The 22,752-nt window shown below is 40.4% G+C and overlaps 1 protein-coding gene across 1 annotated transcript in view; it reads left to right on the top strand.

The window, feature by feature from the left end:
* LOC311597536 (uncharacterized protein) overlaps positions 1-22,752 on the top strand; it is a gene marked incomplete at its 5' end in the record, with an annotated part of 56,135 nt that overhangs the window by 1,323 nt on the left and 32,060 nt on the right. The window contains 8 exons of the mRNA XM_084781729.1: positions 3,517-3,631; positions 3,788-3,961; positions 7,159-7,265; positions 9,055-9,115; positions 11,292-11,440; positions 15,660-15,693; positions 15,998-16,133; positions 17,907-18,120. Of these exons, the coding sequence (XP_084637855.1) occupies positions 3,517-3,631; positions 3,788-3,961; positions 7,159-7,265; positions 9,055-9,115; positions 11,292-11,440; positions 15,660-15,693; positions 15,998-16,133; positions 17,907-18,120 (990 nt within the window). The remainder of the gene's footprint in view (positions 1-3,516; positions 3,632-3,787; positions 3,962-7,158; positions 7,266-9,054; positions 9,116-11,291; positions 11,441-15,659; positions 15,694-15,997; positions 16,134-17,906; positions 18,121-22,752) is intronic.

The raw sequence follows: 22,752 nt of genomic DNA, 5'->3' as shown, positions 1-22,752 counted from the left end.
CCGGGCAGACTTTCAGGGACGCGCGGCTTATCCTTTTAGAACTCTCAGTTTCTGTGGGCAGATGGAGAGCCACATAGGCTGCTTCCTCTTTCCTGCCAAACTTTTCTGTTTCTCTGTGTTTTTTTTTTTTTTTTTAATCTGTCTGAAAACTGTACTGTGACTGCAGGGATTTTCCTCATCTCTGTGCATTCAGTCATTTTCTTTTGCTTACTTTTTTTTTTTTTTATCAATCTGGCCATCACAAATAATTAACTTCTCATATGTCATCATATAGGAAGGTGCCTTCCTTCTTTTCTTATCGGTGATTTCTGCCATGGTCACATGAGGAAGTATATGTAATAACACATTTAATGGTATGAAAATGTTTCTTGGGAAGAGCAAGTGTATGAATATTTTACACATAATTTCTTATATACTCTTTGTATCGTATATTGATGTAGTCTACCAGCACTTAATCCTTTTAGAAGTAATGAACAGCTGTTAATGCAATCATATTATTTTATACATGGTTTTATTACACAGAAATAATTAGACAACATCATTCTAGTTCCATTATCCTTAAAATAAGATGCTGAGTAAGTTTATCACAATTGCAGGTTTTCCTTGAATCTATGAACGTCTCCCTTAAACTTGTTTACTAATGACTACAATTGTAATAGATATAAGGAAACTGTGGCTTCAAAATGAAAAGCTGTCCTCAATCTGCCCAGTCCTTTGTTTTTTTCACTCCTTTGTTAAACAATAAAATAAAGAAGTTATTTAATGCTGAAGCACACTAATTATATATAGCGACTTGTCCAAGAATAGAGGAAAAGAAATGCTTAGGTTAGAGACAAGGTGACTAGAAAGGCAGAAGCGTTAACAGAAGAGCAAAGAGTGTGGCTTCGTGAGGTCAGCAAAAGCGAAACACAGAACTAAGGGAACAACTGTGAGCGTTTTTGAAAGTCGTGTGCATTTGCACTTGGGAAAATCTTGGACAGGACGGTTATATATGCATCACCTTTCATTGTGCTGGATAAACACTGAATGATTAATGTAAGCCCATGTATTAATAACTGCAGTTTGAAAATCTGATTCTCATACTCTATGAAAACGTATTCTCCCTCAGAGAGTCTGCACAATACTGCATATGTTTCTCACTGGCCGTTGCCATATTTATATTTCTGGTAAATTTAGTATTTTGTACTGAAGATCAGTTACCCATCATGAAATGTTGTAAGGTCATAACTCTTATCACAGTTTCATATATGCTGCTAGGATTAAACAGCTTGGCAAGGGCAGCATAGTGGAGGGAATGGCTTGTTTGGCTCACAGTTCTAAGGTATAGTTCATTGTGGTTGGAAGTCAGAGGCGGGACCTAGTCACACCATATTCACAGCCAGGAACAGAGTGGAACAAATGCCTCGCACCTGTAAAGTGTCCAGATTTTCCTGCCCTGCTTAGACAGTCTAAAGAAGTAGAACTCAAGTTCAAATGAATCTCTTCCTCTTTCCTTTCAAAAAAGATTTCTGAAACTAAATCATAAGGAGTAGCCGTGTTGATAGCGGTATCAGATTCTCATATGAATTAATCATTGAAATATCTTATTTCTGTAAATTGTATAAATGTAAATATTGAATGAGATAGTCCATACTTTTTCACTTGATTCCTGATTTTTCTTTAGCTAAAGATTATTGAGTTATTTCTTCAGATTTAAATTTGTTATCATACCCTCTTTACCTACCATACTTTTCACATCTTATCTATCTATCTATCTATCTATCTATCTATCTACCTATCTATTATCTATCTATTTATTTAAATATTAGGACTAGAATTCCCAGTATCTTTTAGAATATGTCACATGTGATTTAATATAGGAACCATGGGTTGTGATGCCCACCTACTTTATGCATTATGAAATCTAAAAACTGATGTCAAATAAAAGTTAATAATACATCATGCGTTATAAGTGGCATTCTAGTGCATAGTTCTCAGAGTGTGAGAAAAAGAGTGTCATAAGGCAGCCACAGTGTGCTCACTTGCATGGCCAGGTATCAGTTGCCTCAACAGGAGGATTTGCAAAGTTAAAGCTCCTGAGATGCACTGTGTATTCAAGAGCAGACTGAGCTCTGTAACAAGACCATGTCTCAATACAGAGTTACCCAAATAGCTAAACACTGAGCAGCTTTATGGTAGAAACCCTTCTAAAAACTTTGCATGTGTGTTCATTGACTCATCTCACTATGTCTCCTGAGATGAGTATAATTTGATACTGATTTTATGAATGAGGGATTTAGGTGTTGAGAGGCTAAATAGTGGCAGCAACAGAGTTTAAAGTAGGATTCAAATCCAAGTTGAGCTTAGTTCTAATTCAGGAAAGTTGTTTCGGCAAATTGTGCTGGGTAGTTCCAGGTCAACTTGATACAAGCTAAAGTCATCTGATGGGGTGGGGGTGGGGGGAACTTCAATGAAGAAAATGTCTCCATAGGATCCGTAGGCCGTCTTAATTGGAGACTGACGGTAGAACACCCAGCCTTCGTGGTTGGCGCCATTGCTGGGTTTGTGGCCCTGGGTTCAACAAGAAAGTAGGTTGAGGGAGAAATGGGGAGCAAGCCAGTAAGAAGCACTCCTCTCTGGCTGTCTCAGCTTCTGTCTCTCTGGCTTCCTGCCCTGTGGGAGTTCTTGCCCTCACTGTTTTTGGCAGTGAAGTGTTATATGGAACTGTGAGTGAAATAAACCTGTTTATCAACAGCTCAAGGTCTTGGCCATGATGTGGCCTCAGATCGGTGGAAACCCTAACTAAGAGAAGTTGGTACTAGCTTACTGGAGTATTTGCTGTTTATGGAAGGGCTGTGGAAGGATTTTGGAACATCGTGCTAGAAACGCCATCGAGTGCCCAATGCTTGTTGAGCTGTTTTGTAAGGAGCTTAGAAGATAAGAATATTAAGGCCAGGGGCTGGAGAGATGGCTCAGAAGCTAAGAGCACTGTCTGCTCTTCTAGAGGTTTTGAGTTCAATTCCCAGCAACCACATGGTGGCTCACAACCATCTATAGTGAGATCTGGTGCCCTCTTCTGGTATGTAGGTGTATGTGCAGGATACTGTATACATAATAAATAAATCATTTAAAAAAATAATATTGAGGCCAGTGCGGAAAATGGAGGCCTGGCTTGTCAAGTTTCAGAGGGAAGTTTTAAGGCTACCAGGGCCATTTGTTGTTTTCCTTCCTTAGTTGCTCTGGTCACGGTGTCTCATCACTGCACTGGCAACCCACTAAGACATCAGGCATGCTGCTCACTGGCAACCCACTAAGACATCAGGCATGCTGCTCAATATTGGCGTGTTCAGCACTTCAAAAAAAAATTCTATGAATTGGCTGCCCCAACTTAATAAGATGTATGACGAGGGCTGATAAGTATTCTCGGTACATCAGAAGAGAATCACTTACATGTTAATAATGTTTACAATCCCATGAATAATTGTGTGGTTTTGATTTATTTTGTAAAAATCTTTTAAAAAGTCCTCATTTTCACAGAACTGTTTTGCATTATGCTTGTGCACACGGACATCCTGGTGTAGTGGTCCTCCTAATGGAATGGAAGTGTGACATTGACCTCCGTGACAGTGACAACAGCACGGCACTAATTAAGGTAGATTGTAGCCAAGTGTTCCAGTAGGACATGGATTTGATGTTGATGCTGAGAATAAAGATGATCTCAGCTAAATGCACATTATTAGTGAACTCCATGGAATGTCTGTCTTGCTTTCTCATCTTTCCAATCTCTTTCTTGCTATAATACCCACAGGCTTCCCAGTATGAGCATGAAGAATGCATGGCCATTTTGTTAAGACATGGTGCTGATCCAAATGCAGCGGACAACCGTGGGAACACGGCTCTGCACTATGCCGTTTGGAGTAACAACGCCTCGATGGCAAAAATACTGCTGGCACATGGTGCTAACATCAGTATAAGGAACAAGGTAGTGACCACAGGGCTTTGATTTCCAGATTATTTGCCCTGGAGCTGCTGTAGAATGCCTTATTTGCATATGTATAGTTTGATTTGCCAACCTACTAAGGGTTGCTCATGGATGTTTGACAATTTCCCTGGGATTCTGCTATACCTCTAACAGAACAATCTCTTAAAAGATACAAGTAATATGTGCATTCTCAGTTCTCACACATTATTACATCGCTGGAAGAGTCATGTTAGATGGGCACTCCTTCATCCCAAGCACTCCGTCCCAAAGACACTGCACTGTTTTTTTTGCTTTACTTTCCTGATGACTGTTACAAAGAGAATTATTGTCTCCATTCATGGCCATTTGAAAGATCTTTCCAGGTTCCCCAGGCTACTCTTTTAAACTGAAGTCTTTCAGAATTTCATACTGTCTCAGACCTTCAGGGCCTCAGGTGAACAAGCATCAATAAGACACGGGTTTCTACATTACAAGTGCACAAATCACGAATCATCCTGTCAGGTATAGCCACGTGGTACCCATCGCAGCACGTCTGTTCAGCTCACAGAGCCCTGGCAACACCACGAAGATGGTTTGTTCTTTAATTATGAGACAGAATCTCATACAGTTCAGGTTGGCTTGAACTTTTTATGTAGAAGAGGATCACATTGAACTTGAATCTTCCTGCCTTCACCTCGGAAGTGTTGGGCTTGCGGACGTTTTGCCATCATGCCTGGCCTACAGAACTTCATAACTTAAGCTTCATAACTTCATTTCCAACTAAATATTTATTTTAGTGATAGCCCAAGGTAATCCCACATAAGCGGAGTAAAAAGAAGTGTTAGAGAAGTTCTCCAAGGTCATATGTTCAATTTACTACATTTTGTGCTGATTTTTTATTAGCGCTTTATTGTAAAGAACTTTCAAGAAAAAATTTCACACACTGAAATTATCCAGATGCTGAGTCTGAACATCACAGTGGACTCCTGTACATTGAAAATTGCTGTTCTGAATTTGTGAAGCTTCACATTAGATTTAACTTTTACCCCCAAAACATATCTTTATGCTCTTATCCACTACCAAAAGATGAAAAAGACTGCCACAGGTCTTTTTTCTTATGTGTAGTTCTGCTTTTAATTAAATAATGTTAAAAATATTTCATGTGGAAATATTTGCCTTGTAGCTATGTATTCATAGACCACACTCAATATGGCTCATAGAGACACTTGGTGTTCTCTGCAGATTGGATGTACATTTAAATGTATGAACCTCTGCGGAAAACTGGACTAGAATTCCTATGAAATGGAACTGCCTTAGCTGTTATTTGAGCCCGTATACATGAGGCCCATGTGTGTTTCAGCTTGCTGGGAACACTTTATTTTAAATGTCAGAGTATCTTAAAGAATTTTCTCTCTTAGTTGTGGGAGTAAGTGAAAGGTTTATGCTTAATGGAAAGAAGATAATCTTTGTGTCCAAAATTTTTCTTTGAACATGTGAGCAGGTTAGTTGGATACTCTTTCAATCATTGTCTCTGTCTCTCTGTCTCTGTCTTTCTCTGTCTCTCTGTCTCTATCTCTCTCTGTCTCCTTCTGTCTTTTCAAATGCTGCACTGCCATATTCAGTAAGTTAGTGGTTTTCGTTGTTTAAAATAATTCATGTAGATGATTATTAGACTTTGAATTAACAGTTATATTTTAATTTTGATTTATACTTTGCCGAAAAAACCTTTAGTAGTAACTAAAAAGGAACAGGCATAAAAATAATTATTTTTAATTTTTTATACTTTATCCACATTACATCCTTATTGTAGCCCCCACCTTTTCTCCTCCTGTTCCCAACTTCTATCCCTCTTTCTCCAACCCCCTCCCCTATTCCTTTGAAAGGGGGAGCCTGCCTCACCTACAGTCTGACCCCACCCTATCAGGTCTCATTAGGATTCTCGTGGCCCAGCAAGGCTGCCCTGCCAGGGGAAGTGATCAAATAGTAGTCACCAGAGTCCATATCAGAGACAGCCCTGCTCTCCTTATTAGGGGACACACATGAACAATGAGCTGCCCATCGGCTACATCAAAACAGGGAGTCTATGTTCTCTCCACGCATTGTCCTTGGTTGGTGCATCAGTCTCTGCAGGCGCAACTGGGTCCGAAATGGTTGGCTTTGTTGGCCGTGTGGAGCTCCTGTCCCTTCCAGGACTTCCATCCCCCCCATTATTCCATAAGGCTCCCAGCGCTCAGCCCGAAGTTTGGCCGTGAATGATAGACTGTTCTTTGATCCCCTGCTAGCTGGAGTTTTTCAGAGGACATCTATGGTAGGGTCCCATCCTGTTCCCCCTTTTTAACTGCTTCCAGGATATATTCTACTTGCCCTTCTGAGTGCAGGAGTTCTTAATGGTGAGATATCAATTTTTGTAAGGTCCCAATGACCTCTTCCTAACAAGCAGCAAAGTTCATTTGGAGCTCATGCCATCTAATTTACAAACTATGTTTTAATAAACCATCCAAAACAGAGTGTCTACCATGGGTTCCTGATACCATAAGTAGAGTCTAATAAGTTTCTTCCATAGCCTGGTGAGAATGCACAGACTTCTGTAATGCTGTCAATGCTGAGTCACTGAAGCTGTGAATGTTTGACACAAAGCTACCTTGTAGGAAGTTTTAGGCATGCCATGATATTTCTTCCATACTGTACCTATTGTGCTCAGTCTCATAACATTTCTAACAGAATATCATGACATTTATGTGGGCCATAGTACTCTGGGGGGAAATTAAATATTCTTTGGAATATGGAGGATTGAAACCTGCTCCCGAGATGCAATTTAACTCATCACTGAAGGTAAACACTGAAAACATTTACTTCTATGCTTTAATGATTGGGGCAGTAGATATAAAAGACATAATTCCTATCCTCAAGAACCTTTGTTTTAGCTCTGAGCAGTCACGTGACTCAAATACCATGTGAGTGCCAGGGTAGAAGCAAAGCTTAGGGAACCAGCCCACGCTTGAAACAGTGTCAGGAAGATGGGTTCCAGGGCAGCTCCAGGCGGCAGAAGCTGTACAAAGGGAAGGCAGTGGGTGTGAAAGCAATCCGGGGGTGAGCAGTTTGAGGCTGTGGCTCACTGAACCTCAGAAGACATGAACAATGCTGAGTCTTCCATGTGATTTTCTGTTATCTTGAGAATTTCAAAGTTCTGAGAGTTATAAATTATTATTTTTCTGCAGGATGGCTTTACACCGGTTATACTGGCTCTAAAAGAAAACAATGTGAACCTGGCAGACATTTTAGTGAGCCAGAGACCAAAGATAAAGAAAGTTAATGAACCGGATAGGTACGGTTGTTCATTCTTTTATTTTTCTATCTTCTTGGTAATCTACAGTGAGTACAAACTCAAGCCTGATCCATTAAATTGGTATGAAGAAAAATATAAATATGCTTATTAGGATATGAACACAAAGATTCAATTAGATAGAAAAGTATGCAGGTGAAACAATACTTATAGCAATATAGCTGGATTTGTGTTACTTTTTAATAGGGCCAACAATTGTTATTAATAACTTGATTTTGTTTGTTAATATGTCTTAATATTAGCTGATGATGTTTAATATTGGAGTTTTTAAAAGTATAAATTTTCAAGTCTACACACTAATATTTGATTGAAAATGAAAGATTTGACATTTATTTTTAATCTCAGCTTTTGATATTCATTTCTTTTAAAATGCTATATTAAATGAAATCACATTTTGAAAATATTTTTCTCTTCAATGATTGTTTTCTACAAAGTTTTTTTCTTTTTTTTTTTTTGTTTGATGGTAAATCCCTAACATTCTCAACACTATTAAACTTTGCAGATAGGGATTGCCTTAAGATTTCAGTCAGCCTGCATGAACTCTGGCGCTCCATATTTGACCACCTCCCCTTGGTGGGGAGGCCTGGTGGCACTCAAAGAAAGAATAAGCAGGTTACCAAGATGAGACTTGATAGCCTATGACCATATAGTGGGGAGGAGGTCCCCCTCGGTCACAGACCTAGGAGAGGGGAATAGGGTGAAAGCGGGAAGGGGGGAAGAATGGGAGGATACAAGTGATGGGATAACAATTGAGTTGTAATCTGAATAAATTAATAAAATAAAAAAAAAGATTTCAGTCAGCCTGAGTGAATACTAGGAAAGACTCATGCAAGGCACATAGAATGACCAAATCTATTCTCTCTCTCTCTCTCTCTCTCTCTCTCTCTCTCTCTCTCTCTCTCTCTCTCTCTCTCTCTCTCACACACACACACACACACACACACCCTATTGGCCATTGGGCCTATTATCATTTCAAGTTTCTTTGCCGTTGTAGGTTGTATAGGTTGTGAACCTAATGTGAAAACCATTAGAAAAACACAGGTAAACCCCGACAGGGCTCTGCTTCTCCCGCAGACTTTCAACTAGTTGCACAGCCGTGGAAGGATTTAGTGGTTGCTAATTTATGTGGACCTGAAAAAGTAGAACCTACATAGAAAAGCTGAATGTACTTTGTAAACTTAATGTTTTTATAGCCCCTGGTCCTTCTCCCAGAACACAGCATATTCATTTATTCTTTACATTTTGTACATTTTTATCTTGCAAAAATTTCAATTGTTCCACGGGACTCTCTGTACCACATTGAACAAAAATGAATCCATGTGTTCTTTTTATATGCATGCTCTGAACTGAAGAGTGGATGTGGCTAATTCCGATTTGCACGACTTAGTCTTGCACCAGGAAGAGGGGCTGATGCATCGCTCTGCCTTGTGTTTCATCCCCCAGACTTGTTTCACTTCAGGTAGCAAATTTACGTGAGTCATTAATGAGGCATCAGTGCAGCCTTCATGACTGTGATTTCTGCGATGTTTTATTCTGATGCTCTGCCAGTTCATTGCTGTCGCTCTCTGAACTAGATTTTTGATTGGGGTTTTGGTGAATATTTCATAGTTTGGGAGAAGCACGGGCAGAATGTGGTAGCTAAAAGCCCCTTTAAGCCTTAAGTGGAATGGCACCAGTAAAGGGCCCTCAATTAACACACAGTAGCCCACTGCGCAGCCGTGTGTGAAAGGAACAAACTCAGATATGTCTGCTGTATGTTTTTTCTCTGAAGCAACCCCAGCGATTCTGATCCTTGTGGTTCCATTTATTCATCAAGGAAATACGAAGACAAGGTAAAGTTCTTGTTCGTGAGTTTGTTTTCCCACTCTGAGTCGGGCATGTGTGATGTTTATTTCCCAGTGTTACACTGGCTTCCCTGTCTCGACTTCACTTGGATATTTCATTAAGGAAAAAAATTCCCTCAAGAGGAGCGTTTCATCTTTATTGATAAGTATTTGGATCAAGACGTGAAAGCCATTCTGATGGGTGTAAGATGGAATCTCAGAGTTGTTTTGATTTGCATTTCCCTGATGATTAAGGAGGTTGAGCATTTCTTTAAGTGTTTCTCAGCCATTTGATATTCCTCTGTTGTGAATTCTCTGTTTAGTTCCATGCTCTATTTCTCGATTGGGTTATTTGGTTTGGTGGTATTTAATTTCTTGAGTTCTTAGAGTAGAGTGGAGAGTGGGATATGACTTTCTCACATACTCTGGTGCCTCACCTTTGACCATGTCCCCTGGACGGGGAGACCTGGTGGCAATCAGAGGAAGGACAGCAGGTTACCAAGAAGAGACTTGATACCCTATGAGCATATAGAGGGGGAGGTAATCCCCCTCAGGAACAGTCATAGGGGAGGGGAATAAGGGGAAATTGGGAGGGAGGGAAGATTGGGAGGATTCAAGGGATGGGATAACCATTGAGATGTAACAAGAATAAATTAATAAAGGAGGAAAAAAAATAAAACAGAGAAAATCTCATAAAAACTTTGAAGTATTTTTCCCATTTAAATAAAAAAAACATAATATCCAAAAAAAAAAAAAAAAAAAAAAAAGACGTGAAAGCACTTGAATTCTTGGAAATCTTCAACTTGAACAAGCTTTGTTCCTTTATATGGGACCTTTCCTTCAGTTTTTAACGTACAGCCTCATGTTGTAAATATCAACTCACCGTGATGTTGTTGATAGGGAAACAGGGAAGCCACGTGACAGTGAAAAAAAGGTTTTATATTTCTTTTAAAAATAAAACAAGTGTATTTAAAATGTCTTAATTATATATCTGTAATCAAACAGGCAGGTCACAGCCTATGTCCCACACTAGCCTTGGTCACCCTCAGATTAAAAGGGTCTGGTTAAAAGTGGGCAGAAGGCACAGTGGGTTTGTTCAATTGGCTGCATCAGGAAGGGAGCCTAGGAGACCCAGGAAATGCACAGGTCCCTCTCGTGGGATGTGAAGTGAGATTAAAGTTTCAATGGGGTGAGGGGGCTCAGATATGCACATCAAATAACTGACCATCATTAACTGTCCTTCACTCCTGTCCTAGAAGGTGATTGACAATTGTTGGAACTGTCTGAACTGTCTTTCGAGGAGACAAGTGTGCTGACTCTGCCTGGCGCTGCTCACATTCCCGTGCCTGAGTTTCTGGGGCATACTTCCATTCCATGGGGACCATTGTTTCAATAGTCTGATAGCCGAGTTGGGGGACACAACTGGCCCCTCAGAGTCTCTGCATTCCTCTTGGGCCAACCACGCGGTCATATGACTGTCACACAGTTTAAAGCTATTTTTCTAAGATCAGATCTTGCTAAGTTGTCCTAGCTAGCATAATATTCACAGACCCAAAGTCCTCCTGTCTCAGCTTCCTGAGTACCTGGGCATGTGCCACCATCATGGACCTCACATTTAGTTAGGTCTAGCTTTCATTTAGATTTTGTTTTCTTTTCAGACAGGGTCTCACTGTCCAACTCTAGATGGCCTGGAACTATATGTACACAAGATTGGCCTCAAATTCATAGATTGTGCTGCCTCTAGGAGCAATGTTTAAAAAGAGTATTCAAGCAGCCCATTTGCTTCTTCATTTATTTATTTGAGAAAAGATCTTACTTTATATCCTAGGCTGGCTTGGAAGAGCATTTAAGCACTCTTAAACCTCTGAGCCTCCTGTAATACCTAGAGAGCTGCAGCCGTGGTGGCACACACCTTTAATCCCAGCACAGCACCCAGGAGGCAGAGGCAAGTGGATCGCTGTGAGTTCGAGGCCAGCCTAGTCTACAAAGCGAGTCCAGAACATCTAAGGCTACACAGAGAAACCCTGTCTCAAAAAACCAAGGGGGGGGGGAGGGGGAAAGACCTAGAGAGCTTTTAAAAAGTAAAATGGTAAAAAACTAATGAGATAAAGTGATAAAAATGAATGAAAGCAAAATGTTCATATACGAAAACACCAGTTTTTCTGAGTATTACCTTCTTTCAAAGGCCGCAGAAAAAACTGAGAAGCATGAAGTCAGCGCTGAGCAAGCATCAGAAATCCTGAATCACAGTGCTGCTGCTGTAGTTCCACAAAGAGAGGACGGAAAGGCTGAAGAAAAGCAGGTTCCTGCTGAGGAGAACCGAGAAGACAATGGGTAAGGCCACGGGGATGCTTACCAGCAGATGTTACTCTCCAGCGAAGCTCACAGCAATGGCAAACATGTTCACATTTCTTAATCCTGGCCAGTCAGGCTTGCATGATCATAAGATGCTAATAAACCATCCGATGCTATTGTTCCCAATTCTACTGACACGTTTCATTAAAATGACAACCTGGGCTGGCAAACATTAAAATGAAAGAGTTCTCAAGCACCGTTAATAGGTAAAATTGATAGATTCTGAAGGGTAGTCTAGTAGCATGCATAAACATTTTATTTTTTATTTTTATTTTTTTTACTTTTATTGAATGTCCACAATTTACACGTCACGCACCAAAATCCCTCTCTTCCCCGCAGTAAAATAAAACAGACAGACAAAAAATCTTGTCACAGAAGCTGCAGTGTATCACGCAGTATAGCCTTTTGTCCACATATGTTTACTTTCAAATGTTCATTGTTACGAGTCATGGGTCTGGTGTGAGGCCTACACTATTGTTACCAGATCCTCACTGGGACTGCTGTCGGATATCCCATTGTTGCTGTGTGTTAAGGAGATTCTTAATCTTTGAATCTGCAGGTCCAGCCTCTTCATGTATTCTAGCAGGTCATACATGGAGTAGATGTTAGGGTGAGGTCCACTCAGAGCCCTGGATCAGGGCCCGCTCCCTTGCTCTCGGGACAGGGCCCACTCTTCTGCTCCCTTGTCATCATGACAGGACCTGCTCTCCTGTTCCCGTGTCCTCAGGGCAGGGGCCGCTCTCCTGCTCCTGTGTCATCATGGCATGGCCAGCTCTCCTGCTCCTGTGTCCTCAGGGCAAGCCTGGCTTTCCTGATAGCGGTGCCATCATGGCAGGGCTGGATCTCCTGCTCCTGTGTCCTCAGGGCAGGGCCTGATGTCATGCTCCTGTGTCCACAAGGCTGGGCCAGCTCTCAGTCTCCCATGTCCCCAGGGCTGGCTCACCTGCTCCCACATCCTCAGGGCCAGCTCTCCTGTCTTGTGTCCTCAGGATCAGCTGTCCTGCTTCCGTGTCCTCAGGGCCAGCTCTCCTGCTCCTGTTCAATTTGCCAGATTGTTGCTGGACATCAAGGCTGGATGGCCTCCTGTGGGCCATCAAGCAGGTGGCAAGTGGAGGCCCCTCAAAGCCTTGGTTGAGTAGTTCACAGAAACCATTGATGTTGGCCCAGCTCAGCTTCTTGCCCCGGGGAACTTGTGGCTCTGTGGATTTGTGCCTCCTGAGTCTCTGGTTCCATCATGTGCCCCATCTATTATGGGCCTCTGTGCTGCCCCTAGTATCCACTCCTGCATGATCCAGCTCTCAGCACTGAGCATGGCCCTAGCCTGTGAGAGGAGGTCCATGAGGCCTGTGGTGTGGGTAGTGCAGTCCTTGCTCAGGCTTGACTCGAACAGCACCCCCTCCTCGAATGCCATCTCCTTGGTCGGCAGGGCACAGGGCCGCAACCCGAAAACAGAGGCTACTCTAGCTGCGGTGGCCTGGGGTCCCTGGGTGGTCACCTGAGTGTGGTTCCATGGTCCTGCAGCAGGAGGGCATGGACGATCCACATGACAGGATTTCCTCCTTTCTGGGAAACACCAGCACTGTGTTTTGTAGCTCTCAGTATGGTCCTTTGGTGGCTGTGCGGTCACTGCTGTTCTGCTGATAAGACACAGTATGCAATCAACGCCACCTTGGATGATCTCGGCTTGGGCATTTCTAGTACATTGTGCTAAGTGTTTTCTCCCAATCAGGCGGCTCTCGGGGGTGAATAGTTGTGTGTAGCTCTGGAACACAATCCTCCTCCTCAGAATGCATTAAGGACCTCATCTTTCCAACCTCGCGGACCCGTGCCCGCTGCCTAAACATTTTAAATGATTATTTTAAAAATTTAATTGTTTTTCATCTGGAGATTGATCACCCTGAGACACAAAAATATGATTTGTAAAAATAAACATGCACAGCTAAGTTGAAGACATTTATATACTTTATATATAACACACCACATATAATTATAAAATTATATATGTGTATGTACATATATAGCATGCACGTCAAGTATGAATAATATATGCATTAAATATATTTATAGAAATGTGGTCCATATGTGTGGGTACTGAGGATCTTGCTGTCCCTCTGATGGTGGAGATGCTCTGAAGAGTCATCAACGCTGACATCACACTGTGAGATCCTGCTGTTAGATTGATCCAACAGAGAGGATTGTGTTTATTCAATTATTTTAGTTTTCATGTCTACATATTGGAAATCTCGATACATTATTGTGAAGTTATACTAGACAATGTCCTTAAAACCTATATTTATACCTGTATTTTTCATGTAAGATGTTGTTCATTTACATATTCAGTGACTGAGCATGACAACTCTGGTTCGAGAGTTAAACTGGCACACATAGCTTTTCAGAATGTGTAATAGAAAACATACCCCCCTCCTGACACACACACTGGATGACACTCATTGTGGATTTGATAGTATCATACATGGCTGCAATTTTATAACATGTTACGAACTAAGGTCTCAATTTGGAGAAAAGGGATTGTTTATGAATATAGAAAAGAAAACCATTAACAATGCAACACAGATTATTTAGAATTACTTAGAAAATTTATTTTATTAAAAGCACGTGTCCGAATTTCCTAGATATAAAGTCTTTTATCTTTAAAATATTTTTTACTGTGTGTGTGTGTGTATGTGTGTGTGTGTGTGTGTGTGTGTGTGTGTGTGTGTGTGAGTACTGAGGCCAAAGAACAGCTGTGACTGAATTCCTTAAGTTCTGTCCACCTTGTTTTCAAGACACGGTCTTTCATTCGTCTGGAACTTGACACGTAGGCTGTGGTGGCTAGGCAGGAAGCTACAGGTGCCTTCATGTTTCTGTGCAGGATTCCTAGTGCTCATCACACCACACCACACCACATGGCTCTTCCCCCTCTCCCCAGGACTCCTGGGAAATCAAACTCAGAGCCTCATGCTTGCAATTTAGTCACCTAACAACTCAGCTCCCACAGCAGTCCAAGTCTTTTTAGGTTTTGAAAGAAAAAGTGCTTCTTTTCAGTTTTCTCAACACTGAAGAGTCTGAGGTAGGAGAACTGGGAATTTGGCCTGTGAGATACTTTCTAAACAAAACTAGTTGAATATATCATGTTATTAGGTACCATTTTTTACCAAAGTCAGGTGATAATTTAGGTAAATCATCTATTACCTCAATGAAAACTACTTGAAGATGAAAATTAATTTTCGTAAAGTAGTATGGAATAAATTAGTATCCAGAATTTCTGAGTTTGAATTCAAAATCTGCCATTAACTCACCTTGTCCTTCTGTGTTTAATTCCTACAATTATACAATCTCACCTATGTTATCTTTAGAATTGAAATATGTTTAGCACAAGTCTCACGCTTGGAACAATGGGTAGCAGTTGCATAGTAGAGCATTAGAAAAGCTAACACTTTCCATCTGTAAAGTGTTATATATATAGATCAAAATTATTAAAGTGGATTTTTCTAACCACTTTTCTAATCTATTTTTACTGAGATCAACAATAGAAATGCTGATGTATTTACGTCTACCAAATAAGGCATGGAATATTAAGTTTTCTCCCTCATTTTAACTATTATAATATTGAACCTAGATTTATTTTTAAAATAATAATAATAATAATAATAACAATAACAATAAATAGTATTATCATATATATAATATTATTATGTAGCATATATTATAAAATAATTATAATTATATAATCATAATATAGTATATAACACATAATAATATAAAATAATACAACAATAGAAAATTATTATTATTATTATTATTATTATTATTATTATTATTATTATTATTAAGTACTGGTATGTTTTGTGCCCATAGGTGAGTATGCAGGCATGTATTCAGGTGGCTGCGGAAGCCACAGGTGTCTGATGTGCGTGGGTCTGGAGTTAGAGGTGGTTGTGAATGACTCAGCATGGGTTCTGGCCACTGAACTCAACTCTTATCCAAAAGAAGCACCTGCCGTTAACTTGAGATGTCTCTCCAGTCTTAACTTTAGTCCTTTTATAATTGCAGTTGTGGTGGACATTGTATCTATGCTCCTATTCTTGTCTACAGTTTGTAATAGGTGGTAAGTTTTACAGGTAGGGGAAATAAACAGTTTTTGCATTTTATTTTAAAAATTTTAATATTTGTCTGAAAGGATTTTGTGTTTTTGTAGGCCTTCAGAGACAACTTCCAATGAAAAGAACAAGGTATGGGAAAATGAATTTAAATCATATTTATTAAGATACAGTATAAAAGTCAGATTAATACACTATAAAGTGACTTAGAAATATAATATAAAATAATTAAAGCTCTTTTGTCATATGGAAATATTTCACTTGAAAAATGTTTAAATTAATGAATAGAAAAGGTAGCTTTCCTGTCAAAATCAGGCCTGTCAGAAGCACGTGATCTTTTACTTACGTAAAAAGCAGGTGCCTGTTTCTTCATCGTATTTAGCATATGGGGTATATATTGTGAGGATAAGTGAAATTGCTATTATTCAATTTATAGGCCGAAGGACAAGGAACTCGCATGTCTGACCATAACAATCTAATCCCACCATATGAAAGAAGCTCAGAGGACTATGGTTTGCTCAGAACTGACACTCTCTTGGCTCAAATCGGAGAGTGCTGGAGGCAGAACAAAGGTAGGAGCATCGCAGGTGACCTCTGTGTGCTGTGATGGTGAATTCACACACTGTCAGCGCTGTCCAATAGGCACGGGTGCATTGGAGTATCGTTCATGTCAAGGATGAGCCTGACATCAAAGAACAGAGTCTCAGCAGGAGCTGTCACCAAGCCCGCTGAGCTTCAGGGAGCGCGTGCCACACTGTGGCCTTTGGGTGGTTAAGTCAGACTCACATGTTAAAACAAAATGCCTCACCCGTTAAGCAGCGGATCCATTAAATGGGCAGGCTGTGCTTTTTTTCCTCGCCTCTTCACTGGGCTGGAGGAGTGAAGCATCTCCCTGGGGTCACTTTGGTGACGGATGCTAAAAACTGTTTCATGATGGCTCTGCCCACAGCCTATAGTCAGCGGCCCTTAGGCACGTCTCCCATCACAATGAAGGCTGCGTTTAGAAAGCATAACGCTACTTTGTGGAGACGCTCTACAGGCTGTTTCTATTGCCTCTTTTTAAAAATACGTTTCATTATTCACTTTACATCTTGGTCGTAGCACCATCCGTCCCCACCTCCCAGACCGACCCTCCTCCCTCTCTCGTATCCCGCACCCCTATTCGTCAGAAGAGGGGAGCTCCCATTTCCATCCGCCCCAGTTTATTAAATCCTATCATGAGCGAATGGGTCTTTTCTCTGCGGCCTGGCAAGGCAGTCCTGCCGGGGGGTGGGGGTGGGGTTGATTGAAAAGCTGGGAAGAGAATCTGTATCAGAGAGAGCCCTGACTCTTTCCTAGGTGACCCACAGATTCCTGAGCTGGATCCCTACTACATCTTTTTTTTAGAGGTCTTAAGTCCAGTCCGTGCAAGGTCCTTGGCTGGTGCTCCAGTTTCAGCAGGCCACCCTGAGCCCTGGTCTGTTGGCTCTATTGGTCTTCTTGTGAGGCTCCTGTCACCTCCAGACCCTTTCACCTCCTCTTATCCCCCCCCACCCCCACTTTTCTCCAAGGTTCCTTATGCATCGCCCAAGCTTTGACTGTGGGACTCAGCCTCTCTTTTGAGGTACTACTGGTTGAAGCATCTCAGAGGACAATTTGACCCCTGTCTACAAGGACAGCAGAGTACCATGAATAATGTTAGGGATTGTTTCCTCCCCATGGGATGGATCTTGGGTTGGGCTGGGAATTGGTCGGACCTTCCCTCCATCTCAGTTATATCTGCTCTATCTTTATCCCTGCACATCTTGTAGTTTTGGATTGAAGATTTTGTGTGTGGGTTGGTGTTCCCCTCCTTCTACTAGAAGACTTGCCGACTAGGAGGTGTCCTCCTCAGTCTCCATGACCCCTGCTAATAGGAGTCTCTGCTAGAGACCAGCTCATATCACCCTGGGAGACTACTATGACTTAGGCCTCCAGCTTGTCACACAGATACCCCTGCCCTGATTTCTGTTCTTTCAGAATCAAAATATACGCATTTTATTCAATCTCAGTTAGAGCTGGAGGACAGTAGCCTCTAGAAGCCGTGTATGATGGCCTGCAATGTACCTCTTCACACTCTGACCAGCTGTTTTCTCGTTTTTGATTCATGCCTATGCATCTGTTTCTTTAGGACAAATTCCTGCTTGCTTATTTGATGTCAAAAGTTGGTTCTTTCCTTTTTATCTGCGGCTCTTCCCTCGTGTTGCACTGTGCAGGCCCTCACTGTACCTTTCTGCATCGCACCATCAAGTTTATGTGAAACTCTAAGCTATTTTTGTGTATTAAAAATGCCACTGTTCTTTATTTGTACTTCCTCCCCAATACAGACTGTGGCGCCCTAATGATAATCTGGTGTGGAATTCATTCACAGAAAAGATCATTTGAGCTTAAAACACATAAATATAATCTACTTACAGAAAGATATAAAAATTTAACAGATAATCTTGATGCACTACAAAAGGAACTATCAGAAACAACGAAAGAAAACCCTCATCTAGAGACTGAGGAGGGTAATCCGCGAGCTGAGCTATGTAGTCCAAGGTAAGACGTGCCAATAGCAGAGAAATGTTTCAGCTGTTTACAACAGATGTTAAGTAGACAAGCTGAGCTATGTAATCCAAGGTAAGACGTGTCAATAGTAGACAAATGTTTTAAATATTTACATTAGATGCTGAACAGAATTTTTGTAATTTGTCACTAACTTTGGAAGAGCCTGGAGGGGACAAAACTTTTTTAGATTTGGGTTATTATTATTATTATTTGATAGATATCTTTATATAGTCCATGGAGGATCCAAATTTGTGACCTTCTGCCCCTATCTGTTTGATTTTTAGGGCTTCAGGTTAGTTGCCTCTATGCTTTTCTGAGAAATTGATAGTCTTTTGGAGTGTGAAATTAATGTAATTAAAAATTATGGTTAATTATGACTGAAATTAATGTAATTAAAAATTATAGCTAATTATGACCATTTCCCATAATTATGTATGTGTTCTTTCAAATGACAGTTTTAACATCTAGAAAGAAACTTCACTATTTGTGAGACAACAATTGAGATTTTAATATATTTTATAACAATTATGCTGCAAAGAATATCATTTATAAACATGATTTTCCCATATGAAATTATTGAATACATATTTAAGTAAATTCCTTGAAATTGATTTAATTAGGTAAAGGAAGTACAACCTATAAAAGGACTTAATAGTTATATTTAAATTGTCCCAAACAAAATTTATATTAATTTAAAGTTCCACCAACTGAATATGAAATGCTAAATCTCTTGTTCTATCTTTTTTCAGTTTCTTTTTCAAGCCTGGGTTTCTCTGTGTAGCCTTGGCTGGCCTGGACTTGATTTGCAGAGCAGGCTGGCCTTGAACTCACAGTGATCCATGTGCCTCTGCCTCTAGAGCACTGGGACGAAAGGTGTGGGCTAGCAGGCCCAGAAATGCTGTATCTCTTCATCTAGAAAATAGAGAAAAGAAAAACGCATTTAGTATAGTGGTGCTGTGTATTGAATCTAGAGTTTTACATAAAGAACTTAAGCAGTACACTTCCCCACAGTTAAACCTAATATTATTTCATCCTAACATGCACAAAATAAGAAAGAGTGTCCAAATAATTCAAAATAATCATTCGAAAAGACATTCGAATTTGTACATTAAAAGACATGTGATACTTCGTATGTCATTAATTACTAGGTTATTCATGTTCCTCAAGGTGTTTTAAGGCTGGTTACAAATTAAATGATAGTTCACAGACTAAATTGAAAGTGTTCAAAAAGAAATATAAAAACTCTGTGATGGCATGTTCATGAGGGCTTCCATGAGACTTGATTCTAATAATGGGCGATATGCTTGGGAAAATGTTTGAATATTTTTCATTACATCGTAAAACATCTTTGACGATAATTATGTTTTATGGAGATTAAAATTAACTCCCATCAAATTAAACTTCTGTGAATAGAACAATTTCAAAACCAATAATTTGATTAATTCTTTGACAGTTTTAAATAATACATTTTGATCCTAATCATTCTCTACCCCAGTGGCTCTTCTCAACCCTGGGTGTTAAATGACCCTTTCAGAAGGCTCATCTAAGACCACTGGAAAACACAGATATTTATTTACATTACCACTCATAACAGTAACAAATGACAATTATGAAGTAGAAACAAAAATGTCTTTTTGGTTGGGGGGGTCACCATAACAAGAGGAACTATATACAGGGTCACAGCGTTAGGGAGGTGTAGAATGAGGGCTGCACACCAACTTCTTTCCAAAAAATACAGTAAGCTTTAAAGTAATTATTTAATTAGACTAAATCTCTGATACAAATAACCACAGTTGTAGAAAACAACATTTTAAAGTTGTTAACTTGCTGAGGTGTTGTACTATTTGTTAAATTGTATACCAAATTTAGTGGTAACAGAATACTGCCAAGTAACAAAATGGTTTTTCATGATATTAGATATGTCACCTTACTCTATACTCTCTGAAGAGAAGAAAACTAGGAAGGAAAAACATGTGAGAACATTAAAATCTCATTACAATTATTAATATCTGAAAAAACAAACCACAGAGCAAGCTTATTCTCATAAAACAGAAATTTAAGATAATCCTTAAACAGAAGAGCAGTATGCGGGGAAAGACTGAGCCTTTAAGAGTGCACACTGCTCTGACAGCGGAGCAGAGTTCAGCTTGTAACTACAGATCTAGGGGATCCAATGCTCTCTTCTGGCCTCTGTGGTACTTGCACTCATGTGCGCGTGCGTGCGTGTACACACACACACACACACACACACACACACACACACACACACACACACAATTAAAAAGAAAAATCTTTAATAAAAAAAAAATCAGTGAAGAAGTGCTCACTGTTTTATCCACAAACTGAAGAGGAGGACCAGTACAGTAAAGGACAATATGTCAAGGAAGTTGAAAGCTGTTGGTTGTGTTTGTTTGCTGGTCTAAGATGGTAACCATGAGGTCTAGACCTGGTTTGAGCTTTCTGTTTAATCCATCCTGGACCTGAACTTGTGATCCTCCTGCCTTGCCCTTTCAGGTGTTGTGGTTGTAGATATGCCCCTTTATTCCACCGTAAATGTTGTCAGATTGAGGCATAAGAGCTGCCTTTAATTGACTGGGGAATGTTGATTGCACAGTATCATATTTTCAGATCAGTGCTTGAGATGCTTTCCTGTCGTCTTGTCTGTTACCTCCTCCTTAAGCCAAGAGATCCTTAATGTATTGAGTTACATGATCACTGCCAGCTGAGAAGTACTAAGAAAGTAACCTATAAATTACTACAAATGTAAAAAATGGCCAGGCTAAAGAGATTAGTGAACATCCATGAAGTTCTGAGGTGTGTCTTGAGCTTCATGCTCTTTATATGCTGCCAGTTTCAGTAGTGCATCAACTCATTGTCTTACAATCTAAAAGGTGACCAGATGCAATCCTATTAAAGCAAGGTGCAATTATTATGTGCAGCTCACTTTATGCTGTGTACTCTTCTGAGCGTTTTAATCAAAGCCTCCAATTTAATCTTTTCAGTATTCCAGTTAAAAACTTTATGTCCATTTTTCAGATGAAATAAACAAGACCACACATATAACCTTGGCTGAGCAGTAGTAGATAATATATATTTAAATCATCATGAGGTGTTGCTCTGTACACATAAGCAAAGGTCACTGTAGGTGATTAACTCCTCAAGCTTGGTAAATTTTGTCAATTTGAGTGTATGATGATTTCTAAAACCAACAGCATGTGCAGTAGTCCTTGACTATTGGTCCATAAATATTTCTGCTATTGCCCGCATAATGTGACATTTGGCATTGTAGCCAATGAAATCCTCCTACAGTTGGTGAATGACATTATAGGTGTCACGTAACGTAGCCAAAGCAACACACAAAAAGAAGGGCTGGCCGTGTTCTAGTTTGATATCAGGACAATACACAGGGTACACATTGTGATCCAGGGTATGAGGAAAGTTCTCTTTCCTGGTTTTTTGTTGGGATTTGTAGCTCGTGGGACATTTCAGTGCACTTAGGAGGGCAAGGCCATGGAGTGGCTCTGGGGCAGAGCTGCAGAAGATGAGACTGAATGACTATTTCAGGTTCACACTATACCATTTGTCTCCTGCCCCCCGCAAGCTTGTGGCCATTTCATAACGGGAAATTTATTTAGTATAACTTCAAACGTTGGTTAATCTTACCGGTTTCCAAATTATTCAAAAGGCCAAAATCTTTCCCGGAACTCAAGTTCCTAGTTGTAAATCTTCACAAAATAGGAAGAGTTACATAGGTTTATGGCTGCTGCATAACATACACAAAAAGATAAAAATAAAAAATATTAGTGGAGATTGTACCAAGTGAAGACTGAAACTAAGCAGGAATATACACACACACATACACACACATATATCTGGGGTATGTGGTGGTACCATATGCACCCTGACAGAGTTGGATAAACCTGCCTCTGCCATGCCATTTGTAACACATGTGGTCTGTTTCCTGGGACAGTTTCCTTCGTTTACTGGTACTTCCCTCATTAACATTTTTTATCTCTGATAGCTGCAATATCCTATTACAACTTAGCATTTACTTCACTGCTTTACACATGACCCACTCCGAGGCTTCCTGTTGGGATTCTTATCCCGGCACACGTTGCCTGGCTGCTGGCTTTCCTCTGTAACATTGGTCCATGCCTCCAGTGTTCTGTAACTCTTGTACACGTTGCCTGGCTGCTGGCTTTCCTCTGTAACGTTGGTCCACGCCTCCAGTGTTCTGTAACTGTTGTACACATTGCCTGGCTGCTGGCTTTCCTCTGTAACATTGGTCCACGCCTCCAGTGTTCTGTAACTCTTGCATTTCACTTATACTATACGATCTTCTCCAGGATGATTACTATCTAGTGTATTTACAGCTCAAGTAATATCCAGGCCTGGGAACACAGGGCACTAAACCTTCAAACACACTTCCCCATCTGGTTTTTGCAGCAGGGCTTCCCAGGGCCTGTCTTCCCAGGGCTCTTGTTCAGTCACTGCCATCCTAAACGAAGTATTCCCACTTAGTTTTAATTTTATACCCGGACCTTTGATGGTTGGCTTCATCTCCAATGCAGCCCTCCTAATGCAAAGTGTTCTCACTTGTATTCCTTTACCCAGTTAGCCATG

The sequence above is a fragment of the Acomys minous genome (genome assembly GCF_964271855.1).
Source record: "Acomys minous genome assembly, chromosome: 5".
Lineage (NCBI taxonomy): Eukaryota > Metazoa > Chordata > Mammalia > Rodentia > Muridae > Acomys > Acomys minous.
This window is presented reverse-complemented; position numbering and strand designations above follow the sequence as displayed.